We start from the raw sequence: 11562 nt of genomic DNA, 5'->3' as shown, positions 1-11562 counted from the left end.
TTGCAACGGCGGTGAAAGCCTTCAGCCTGGGGACAAAACACCAACGAGTGCTTTCTCTGCAGGGTTTCCAACAAACGCGCTTCTGGCGAGCGCTGCGGAGAAAGGAGTGACCGGCGGAACTCCGGGCGACGTTTTCCAGCGCAGCCCAAACCTTTCTCTGCCGCATGCGCTCTGGCAAGGGAAGAGTTAACCCCTGGAGGGGGCGGGGCAGAGGGGCGGGAAGAGGGATGCGATTGGTTCCAGCCTTTATCCGGAGCTCCGCGGCTTGCCAAGAGGGGATCCCGCGCGAAGCTGTTTGGCAGCGCCACCTGCCGGGAGGAGGCGAGCATCGCACCGGCTCCGTCCGGCTGCGAGCGAGGGAGGGAGGGAATGCCTCTTCGGATGCTTGAACGCCTCCTCTAACCTGGTGCCTCCGGGTTAAACCTCCCATTACTCTCACACTGAGCATGATGGGAATTGTAGTCCGACTCCCCGGAGGACAGGGTTGCAGCTTCCACGCCCCAGCCAGAGCGGGCCTCCGAAGCAGCCTCCCGGCCCCCCGCTAGGGCTAGCCCCACCTTCGCCTTGCCCCCCGAGAAAGCTCGCCCCTCAAGCAGCAAGCAGGTCAGAAGGGGCGACTTCCCGCGTGCCTGGAGACGGGGAAGCCCCTCCTCACCCCCCCCCCCCCATTCTCTTCTTTTTGCAAGGCTGGAAGGAGCGGAGAGGACGCATCTTCATCCGCCGCTGCAGCGGGCCGGAAAGGGGCGCTCGCTGACTCCGCACCCTTGGGAAGCTAAGCAGGGACTGCCCGGGTCAGCTCTTGGATGGGCACCACCCCGGCGTCACCAAAGGCAGGGCTCGGCCTTTGTCTAATCCAGGGGTCCATCAAATCTCATCTAATCCAGCAAACTGACTCTTTCACAGTAATAATAATAATGAGAGAGAGGACTCAATCTCGCCACTAGCCACCTCACCTTCAGGACTGGAGACTGGCACGATGCTCTACAGAGTTCCCAAAAGATTTATTGACCCCAGTCGACCTTCCATCATTTATTAACCCCCTTTTGATCCACAGACATTTACGGACCCCTTGGATGGTCCCATCAACCCTTGGGGGTTGATACTGACCACTGTGGGGAACCTGGTCTAATCAAATTGCGCTCTTTTCAGAGCTTGTTGGGGGCCACATTTCTGCAACAGGATTAACCAGATTGGTCAAAGACCTAGTGACTCTATACACACCGCGTACGAAATGTGGTGAGTTTTAAGTTGGGTTTGTGGCTTTGTGTTGTAAGAACCCAAATCATGGGCTAATTCAAGACGCAGGTTAACCATGCTGTAGTTCGTACAATGCTCTGAGTTACTGCTCTGTATGAACCCAGCCACTTGTCTCAGCCCCCCCTGGAAAAGTCAATAGCATCCACTGAGTGGAGGTCAAAAAAGTCAAAATGGGAGCCACAACCGTGTGATCGATAGAATCTTTTTTCAAAGCAAATCATGGTCCACCTTCCCAGGCTGGCTTTCTAAGCTGGAGCTTGCTTGAACATGGTTTGTTAAATAAACCACAACTAGCTCCTTCTACCCAACATGCTAAGCCAGAGACCGAGTTTGCAAACTCTTGGGTTCCTGGACCAGCTGATTCAACCCCAAAGCAAGTCCCATCACAGCTTTGGTCTTTGTGATATCAGTCACTGCATTCTTGTTTTCTGATGGCAGTTTGTTAAGACAAAAACTTGGTTTAAACGAGGAGAAACAGAACCACATCCACAGGGCCCCCCTGCCCACTTAATTCCCCAATTCAAATGAAAACAAAGCTTTGGGGACCCACACTTGAACACCCCATTAGGGATCAAAGGCTGACGTTGGGGGGGGTTCTCTGCGGGGATATGGATTCAGCAAGAGCCCTTGGTAGAGAATATGCTCCCAAATATAAAGGAGAGGGCTAAAATAATACCGAATTATGAAGTTGCACCACGTCCCTGTCCACACACACATATACAGGCTCAGCCCAGATGTCAACAAATGCCCCCAGCTGTTTTCTTTGAAGTAGTAAAAGGTGGTTTTACCCTCTCCCTTCTGCCTAAGCCACGTCCCGGAGCAAGAGGAGACCAGAGTGAGAGCTCCCTTCTCACTTCGCCCCAGAGAAACAGACCCTGCAGGGAGGGGGTGCAGACCCTTTGCCTGCCCTGGCGCTCAAACGGGACCCCTCCCGGGGCAGAGGGGATGTATTGCAAAGCCTCGGGAGGGGGGCCTTGCTTGGCAGCCGAGAGACCCAGGCACCTAGAGCAGGTTGGCCCCCCAACCCCGTGCCTGCTCATCCGCAGCTTGTGCTTTAGGGAGAAGATCGGGGTGCGGAGGGTCCTTAAGGCTAGACCTATTGGGATGAATCGGAGACCACGTCAAGAAATTAACCTTCTGCGATGCAGCGGGTCCTTTCGGGGGCTCCCACGTCTAAACGTTTTGTGAGTCTGTTTCTCAAGACCCACCGGCCTTAGGGTCAAAGAGTGAAAGACCCATTAGGATAGCAGCAAGAACCCCACCCTCTTCCTAAATGAGGCAATAATGTGGTTCCGTGCACTGGGTTTCTATGTTGATTATTGGGTACTCTTATACATTTTAAAGACTGGGAGTTTCAGAGGGCTCGGCTAGGTGGCAGCAGGTAACCGACCTTGCGTGATCTCCAAAAGCTAAGCAGAGTCCGACCGAGTAAGCCAAGGACGGGGGAACATTAGGGCATCCCAGGGTGGACGGGAACTTGAAGATATACCCTGGAAAAAGGCAGGGGCAATAATCCCCTTCGTACATTTGCCAAGAAGACCGTATGGATAAAGTCCTGGAAGTCACCAAAACTTATCAGGCACAGCACTTAGTTGGTCTTGGCCCAAAGGGGGGTCCAGCCTAGATAGTTAAAATGTCTGTAAAGTTATTGGGAGCTCAGCAGCCCTGGACGTTTGAGGTGTCGGTGACTTACTCTGCATCCCACCCGCCCAAAGGGCTTCAGGCTCCCACCCTTCAAAATCTCCTGGTCTAAAAAGTACAAATCTCCTGTGTCCACTCCAGACTCAGGACGGGGGGCTTTTGTGCTTCCACAAAAAAAGCGTGGCTTCTTGGGCCAGAGATGTCTGTCAGCTCTTTGGGGAGGCAAAACTGCCCGCTTGCTTGTCCCGAGGGCCACTCCTCAAGTTCCTGGGGGGGACCCCATTTTAGAGGGAGTGTCGGGCAATGACTCTTGCCCTTCCCAGCCTGCTGATGGGGATTATGGGAGCTAAAGCCTCACATATTTGGGGGGCACCAGTGGGAAGGTGGAGCTGCAGTTCACCCAGCTTTTCTTTAGCCGGGCTGGGCCAGGCAAGCGCACTGTGAACATGGGCATGCAGCCCCCCTGGGCAGGGCTGTGGCCACAAGAAGTCTCAAGACCCTTTCTAGATCTCCTCTTGGCCTGTGCCTCTGGGAGGTGGGTGCTGCACACTGACGGTTGCAAACCATCAGGCCCCACTCCTTCAGACCCCGCTGCGTGGCTGGTCTGAAACGAAAATTATTTGCTTTTTACTCCACTGAAATGTTCAGGAATGTAGAGAGGTTTTGTTCAATTGCAACTCTTCTTAGAAGGATCTGGGTGATTCTTATGGTGGTTAAGAGTGCTAAACTACCTTTTCCTTCCTTCCTTCCTTCCTTCCTTCCTTCCTTCCTTCCTTCCTTCCTTCCCTTTCCTTCTTCTCCTTCCCTCCTTTCCCCTCCTTCCTTCCCTCCTTCCTTCCTCTCCCCTCCCTCCCTCCCTTCCCCCTCTCTCCCTTTTTCATTCCTTTCTTCTCCTCCCTCCCTCCCATTCTATTTTCATAGAAAGATGCCAGACTATTACCACTAATCTTCTGTAACTTGCTCCTTGTGTACTGGTTTGGTTTTGTTTCGGTTTTTTTGGCTCCTGGCTGCAAAGAAAGTTAAAGAAGGCAACGGCAGCTTTGCAAAAGGTGACCTGCTTGATCCTTCCCAGAAGCAGGGTGGGGGGTCAGCTTGGGAGCCGGGGGGCGCCCAGGTCTGCATTCTAGGGAGACGAGAGGAGACGCTGGGTCAGCAGAACCGCCACCCGTCTCTGCCTCCTTCGGTGCCCGTCTGCGCTTGCTGCCCGGTTGCTCTTGCTGCCCCAGAGAGCAATAAGGGGAAAAAGAAGATGCGGCCTTTAGATCGCAGAGAGGGAAGATTCAGCACTGTCCATTCTCTTGCGCAGGGTTAGGTTGCAAACCCAAAGGACATGTCGGATTCCCCCCCGTGGAGGGAGGAGGCCGTGCAAAACCCCGCGCATGGGGCCATGACGTAACGTAACACCGGTATCTGCCCTGAGGGCTTGAGGGAAGGCTGGCTGTATTTGCCATTTCGGACAGCTTCTAGACCAGAGTTTCTCAACCTTGGGCACTTTAAGATGTGAGGACTTCGACTAGAATTCCCATCACATCTGGGAAGCACCCCCTTGAGGAAAGATGATCCTGGGTTTGCAAGCCACCCAGGACTTGGAGGCAGCTTAATTAGATTATTCGATGATGGCTTAGATCAGTGTTGTCCAAACATGGCCACTTTAAGATGAGTGGACTTCAACTCCCAGAATTCCCCAGCCAGCAAGGCTGGCTGGGGAATTCTGGGAGTTGAAGTCCACTCATCTTAAAGTGGCCACGTTTGGACAACACTGGCTTAGATCATCGCCTGTAGGAACCCAGATTGGAGCACCTTCAAGATCATTTGGCTGTGAGCCCAGTCAGGTTTTCTCAGGAGCCTCATCTGATCCCAAAGTCCAGCTGGTTTGTCTTACAGGAGACTGAAATATCAAAAGACCTCTTCTGAGACACTGAAGGATGGGTAAAAACGGATCAAAACGGGAAAACACTTTTTGCTTGCCCTAACATACTGGAAGCAGAGGACCACCTTTTGGTGGTGGGGGCTGAATGTGACTTTCCCAAATGTTCCTTTTGAAGTACTTATTTAAGCCTGTTTTAGGGCTCAATCGACAATTTTTCGTGCATCTCCATCTGAGAATGGCAGGAATCTGCGTCAGTGACGTTCAACGCTCACATCATTAAACCTTGGAGGGGGCTTCTAGAGACCCCTAAGAAGAGCTTCAGAATCTGGGTGGAGCCTTAAAGCCACAGGCTACCTGCCCCTATTAGAAACCCCATGGATTGAAAGCAAATTTTAATCAAGAAATGACATTTTACGATTTTCTATCCGTGAAAACCAACGTCGCTTTCAGCGTTCTCTCTTACAAAAGGCCGGGAGGGAGCAGCTAGTTTCTAAACATCTTTCTGAACTTCAATCTGTTTTATTCCAGCCAGTGGCAGGCCATTTTAAAGGCATTTTATTTCCACTTTTCCCAGTGGTTGCTGAAAGCGAACACCAGGGACGTATTATCATCGCGGTGCAGTGGCGGTGCAGGTGAAGAGCTGAGCTAATGCGTCCCATGGAAGAGTCTCCCAGCGCTGTTTATGCCCCCAGGAGTAAATGCGAGGCTTTATGTAGTAACAACTCTGAGTCTCTTCCCCCATGAGAGGATGGAAAGAGCAGCCCCAAATGAAAACGCCAGTCCTGTTTAAAGTAAGCGTTGCTCATTAAACGGACAGCAGGATGGGCCAAGGAGAAAGCAGCCGATCTCTTTGGAGATTTTCTGTTACAAAGAAAAAGGGGTCTTCATCATTCTTGTGGAACAGGCTCCGAGGCGCTGAGGAAAGAGAGTCTTGGCAGGTCCAATGGGAGCCCCCTTTACTCCCTAACCCCTTTTCCAGTTTGCAAAATAACTCCCTTATTTTCTTAGCCGCAAAGCTCATCTAACCATTCCCAGGCCACCTAAATCAAGGCGAAGCACCACAGAGGCAGGGAAGATGCACGTCCCTTCGATTCGAAGCCAGCGTTTAAGCCTTCCATCATTCATCACAATGCCAGAGTTTGGAAATGCTCCAGTTCCCAAATGGGCTTGGCTTTCTGTTTGGGCTCTGCCTGAGCTTAAGCCCAGAGCAAGGAGGACGCTGGAGACCAACCGAGGCAGGGGAGAAGCCTCCGGTTGGAGCAGGAGAGAAAGCGGCCCAGAAGACAGAGGAGGCCAGGCGCCAAGGTTGCACAGCTATTAGCTTTATTGACACCCTTTACAATAGGAAAGGAGAATTCACAACATCAGATCCAAAAAATGCAGCTAACCGAGACGCTCATGCTATTATTACAAGTCCAAGACCAGGAGAAGGAAAGAAAAGAGGTGGATTATTTCTTAGAAGGGGCCCCATTATCTCGGCAGTGAGGTTGGGGGCTCCCACCTGGACCAGTTCCACCCACCCCGTCTCCTGTATCCCAGCCATTGTCCATGCATTTCTCCCCACCCATTCCGCTCCCTAGAGCAGCGTTTCTCCACCTTAGCAACTTTAAGATGCGTGGACTTGCTGGCTGGGGGATTCTGGGAGTTGAAGTCCACACACCTTCAAGGGGCCAAGGTTGAGAAACACTGCTCTAGACTAATGTGAGAATACTTGTAATTCCATATTGCTGCGCAAATCCAGCCAAATGCTTCACTCATTCTGTCTGCCTCTTCCCAAGCCACACGCGGCCCCAACGGAACTGGAGGAAGGGACCATTTGGGATGGTGGGAAAGAGCCACAACTTTCACACCAAGAACAGCCTCCTTTCACCCCACAGCCTCTCATGGCCTTCTTGTTCCCAGTCCAGTGGGACGCAGAAGCATCCTGGGGGCCCAGGACTTCGCACCCTTCTGCTCTGCCTCTATCCCCATCTTCTCCCACCATTTGCACAAATAGAGAAGATGGCTGGGCTGGGCAGGAAGGGAGAAAACCTAGGTTGCTCTGCACAGGCACTGGAGTGGCTAAGTGGGGGGAAAGATCTCAAGGACAACTGTAGGAGCTCCCATCTTCTCCCCCAACTCCAATTCTTCAGCCTACTAAGCACTGAGAACCACTCCTGCTTTGGCTATTGAGCCAGGGAAGTGTGAAGAACGCTCCACAGCCTCTGCCATCCTCTGCCCACATTCACGCAACAAGGGTAGGACATCATGGTGGGACTGCCAGTTTAGTCTACAGCTCTGGACATTCCTGGAGGTCTCCAATCCAAGCCCCAACTAAGCCAAGAGCAGTCCACATCAGCTAGGTGCTGTCCTTCAGATATACCTGACTTCAATCAAAAGTTATGAGCATTGTTGGTTTTCCGGTGCGGTTCCTCAGCACCCTTTCATGCTCTTTCGGTCAGCTCAGCTGTGAAGCACTCCTTTGTGCCCACCATGAAAACTACTTCATTGTAAAGCAATTTTCCCCTGTTGGCTGCCCTCTGGATGTGTCAGACTACTACCTTCATCAGCCTGTGCCAGCTGGGGGTGATGGAAGGACTCATCCAATACCTCCAGAGGGCACATGTTGGGAAAAGTTCTGAGAGACCTGCTTGCACCGAAAAAGCCCTCTGTACCTGCCCATTCTCACTTGCTACCTTTCAGAAGGCCATGCTCCAAGCTAGAAGACCTCCTTGGTCAGGTCTATCCTGGAAGATGGTCATTATTCTACTGAAGAGAAAAGAGATGCCTTAGGAAGCCTCCAGTCCCCATCTAAACCTTGTATGCTCTTATAATGACCACCACCATTTCCTCAAGAACCTGCCCCATTTCCAGGAGGGGAAGCCCAGTACTGAACACCTTCCACAATATCCTGAAACATCAACATGCTACAAAACTCTGATCCTCAGAGACCAAATACACCAATTCTATACTCCAGACCCTGGTCCGATTGAGAGCCAGAGCACCGTCAACCAGGGAGTTCACCTACAGCATTCCCACTAGATTAGTTCTGCAGAAGTTCCCCCGATCTCCTCTACAACCTACATATTCAAGGGGATTTCATGGTTCAGGTTCATCTCCAACTCTTCCTGGAGACCCAAAGTGGCTACTTGAAGCGGTTACAGAAAACCCGACACTGCAATAGAAGTCACCCGCTCTACATTTCCATGCTCAGGAGCAATGCCGCACCCTCATTCTTTCTCCCCAGTGCAGAATGCAGCCTTCCCCAGTGGGAGAGGGGGTCTTCCAACGCTTTAATTCCCATCCAGAAAGGGAGTTCGAGGCCCGTCTTTTTCTAGAATATTTGCTCCCATCATTCCAAACGAAGGGGAATGAGGATGATCACAGTCTTTGAAAGCATTTCCCAGAACCACAGTATTTACAAGCCACTTTCCAACCTAAAACAACCCGGTTAGAAATCCTCGTTAGAAAACGAAGCAGGGGAGGGCCGGCCAGGCCCCACTTCTCAGCCCAAGCAATTCCCTAGGGCCTCTCTGGAACTCCGGCTCAACCTCACACGCGGCCCATGTTCCTGAGCGGGCGGACGGGAGCTGGGGCACCCCCTGTAGCCTCCAGCCAGACCGAGGCTCAAACAGGAGGAACATCTGTGCACTTTGGCAGGCTGGCAGCAGCTGCTTCAGAAGCAGCCAGGAAAAAAAAAGTTGCCTTGGAAACAAAAGGAGGAATTAGCAAATCCCTTTGCGAGACACCTTAATTTATTTTTTTGCAAGCGCCCTAGTAAGATGCAGTATTCTCAGTGAAGGTTTCCAACCGATAGATGATCTCCAGCCTGCTCTGACAGGAACAGAACCTCAAACACCAGCACGCAGTTAATCTCCCCAATTTCCCTTCCCAACTTGGGCGGGGGGGGGGCAGAGAAAATGGCTCTGGATCACTGGACCGCCCGCTTCCCAACGTCTCTCTAGACAAACTCGGCCAGAATCACCAGCGTTCTTCCACGTCTCCCCCCACGGATGGTTACTGCTTCAGGGACGTGGCCCCTGCTCAAAGGAGGCCTCCTGTTTCCTTGATCCACGGGGTGGATTCAGCAGACAAGAGACTCGGGCTGGTGTTTAGAGTTTAGCAGGAGCGCGAGAGCCTTAATTCGTCTGCGGGGCAGAGATACAGATCGATATGGGGAGGGTGGGGTCGTGATGGTGGTGGTGGAACATGCACAAGATGGAGACTGAAGTGAGGGGTCATGGCCCCCTCATTTAAGCTCCCTGGGCCCCACACTGCAGCCTGCGGGATTGCTTTTCCACTGCCCGCAGACCCCTGAGCAAGCACGCTCCCTTTGCATGGGGGGGTTTCAGCACAGCCAGACCCCCAGTGCAAACGTCTTGCACCCAGCCCAGGAGTCGTTTCTCCCCACCCCAAGGGGAGACAGGCTGTGGGGACACACGAGGGGGGCTGGGCAGGCCAGTTGGAAGGGAAGGAAGATGGGGGAGGAGGGGAGGGAGGGGGGATTAAAAACAACCCCACTTTGGGGCTGGTCAGCAGCACGGGCAGGAGGCGGACGAAGGCTCGGAGGGCTGAAACGAAGGGTTAGGGCTGAGGACCGATGATCACCGCCCCCTTTTTTCAGTGCAAAACCTGCCATCGCGTCATTAATCATCTTTCCACGGAAGTTGCAAGATCAAGGTTTCTTTTAGCAGACTGTTTTGATGCCAAAAGAAAAAAAAACCCCTCGTTAACGGTTTAAAAAGCTATTTTATTAGAAATCATGCAACCTTTAATATATATATTTATATATATAAAACAATCACAAGTGCAAGAGGTCTCTGGGGCTGCCTGTCTGTCTCCCCAAGGAGCATCCTGACCCGGGGGAGGGGGGGAGGTCAAGGGGAAACGGTGTAGGGTTGGTTTTTTTGACGCACCTCCCCTCAAGCGCCTTCCGACGCGCCCCCCCGCCCCCAGCCCCATCCAAAGCTCGCCTGCAGAGCCCCCGTCCCCTCCTTGTTCCCCGCAGGTTTAAAACAGAACTCCTCAGGACTCTCACAAGACGTCGTTTTCAAAGTTTTATTTACATTTCAGTTTAGTGTCGTTTGCAGTGTGAAAGACGGAACTCGGATCGGCATCTCCCCCCTTTCCCTTAAGACCCAGAGCCAGAGCAGGAGGGCTTGGCCCGCGCCGCCTGCTCCTCCGCCCTGCACCACCCGTCTCCTCGGACCCTCAAGCACTTTCCCACGACCCGCCAGTCTCCCGCCCAGCTCCTCCGAAACATCGCGCTCCGTCCGTCCCAGCCTTCCTTGCAGGTGGGCACTCTCTCCCAGATGGGGCCACAGCTGCACGGACTGCAGAGACCCTCGGGTTTGGCCCTTCAGACGCCGCCCAAGGGGAACTTGGGGGCTGTGCAGGGGCCTGCCTCGAGGCGCCCACCCTTCAGCTTCTCTCGCAGCAGGTCGCTGAAGAGAGCCAGCTGCAGGCAGGGCCTTTCCTCCCACAGCGCCCATCTTCCCGCCCGTCACCCTTCTCAGCTGTCACCACCGGGGCTTAACGTCACTTGGCTCCGTCGTTCTCCAAATATTTTAAACACACACGCAAAATAACCACCACACCAAAGAAAAATAAAACAAACAGAACACGGTTTTAAAATGGCAGGATATGTGGATACAAAGCCAACAGCGCTGCAGCGGCGGATAATGGTTCTTTTAACTCTCCTATGGCGAGGGGAAGGGCGGTGCGGGAGAGCAGGAGAGAAGCGTGAGCCGGCGGTGAAGAAGCCACAGGCCGACCGCGCTCGGCACAGCAACACCGTTTTATCGCAAGGGGTGGGCGAGGAAATAAAAAGGAAGCGGGTTACGGCCGTCGCTCGGAGTGGCCCAAGAGCATGAAGTTATGTGTGAGAGTGGCCGGCCAGCGTTAAATGGGACGCAGCGGGGCTCTGTGGGGCGGGGTGGGATGGGGGAGGTTGGGAAGGGAAGGGAAGGGGAGGAAGGAAAGCTTGCCCCCTTTAACTCCCACCCGGCCTCCGAGCCCGCTCTGGGCATTTCAAGCCGGCTTTTCTCGTGCCGAGACAAGTCCGACCTTGCGGGGCAAAAGCATCGTTCCACATGGCCCTTCCATCCGGGCGACCAAGTGGAGAAATGAAAGCAGGCCTGGGGAGGCTGGAGGCGAGACCCCCTGCCCCAAAGCCCACCCCCCGCCCAGCCCGGGACTCGTGCAAAGGACCGACCGACCCACTGCCCGGGCAGCTCGGCAGCCCCTTCCAGGCTCCCCATCGGGCTCTGGGTGGGGTTAAGGGAGGCAGGCTCAGGGGGGCGGATCAGGGGGTGGGGGGCGCAGGGCAGGAAAGAGAGTCACAAGCCTGGCCGAGAGAGCACGGCAGAGGTCTCTTCCGCGAGGGGAGCCCGCCAGGGCAGCGGCAGGGGCAAGGAGGCGGCGGTGGCGGTGCCCGGGCTCTCGCTGATGGAGGCGCTCAGCGGAGGCGAGGCGGGGGGGCTGCAGGCGCAGACCGCGAAATCCGCTCCGTGGTCCGTGCGGGCCTTGGCGTTCTCACGGAAGGTCAGCTTGTGGGATTCAATCTGCAGCGACACAGTGGGGGCAGGAAAGGGGGGAGAGAGAAGGGGCGGAAGGCGATACCAGAATGTCATCGTTAAATGCCTGGAAAATAAAAGGCAATTGGTTGCATTAACGACATCAGCAGAGGCAAAAACCCACAAGCAAACATTCTCAGGCTCCCCCCAGCCCTGAAAAAAAGAATGGGGAGGGGGGCGGCTCTACGGCAGCGCCTCTCCCAGACCCCCTGCCTCCTCTAGGGCTGCCAGATTCCCTGG

General features: G+C 54.0%; 1 protein-coding gene across 11 annotated transcripts in view; it reads right to left on the bottom strand.

Annotated features, from left to right (window-relative positions):
* Nucleotides 1-9791: 9791 nt before the first annotated feature.
* The window catches only part of LOC103067101 (uncharacterized), a 155405-nt gene continuing 153634 nt past the window's right edge, over nt 9792-11562 (bottom strand). For 9 of the 11 annotated variants that reach the window (XM_088150781.1, XM_088150785.1, XM_088150786.1 and 6 more), the window contains one exon: nt 11251-11389. In XM_088150781.1, the coding sequence (XP_088006907.1) occupies nt 11382-11389 (8 nt within the window). In that variant the 3' untranslated portion in view covers nt 11251-11381. Of the gene's footprint in view, nt 11390-11562 lie in introns of all 11 variants that reach the window. The other 2 variants (XM_088150790.1, XM_088150782.1) reach the window with 2 other exon arrangements.

The sequence above is a fragment of the Python bivittatus genome, unplaced genomic scaffold (genome assembly GCF_059951505.1).
Source record: "Python bivittatus isolate LINGU-HERP-01145 unplaced genomic scaffold, Pbiv_v1 ctg000610_np1212, whole genome shotgun sequence".
Taxonomy (NCBI): Eukaryota; Metazoa; Chordata; class Lepidosauria; order Squamata; family Pythonidae; genus Python; species Python bivittatus.
Note: the sequence above shows the minus strand (reverse complement) of the source record. Positions and strands in the feature narration are given on the sequence as shown.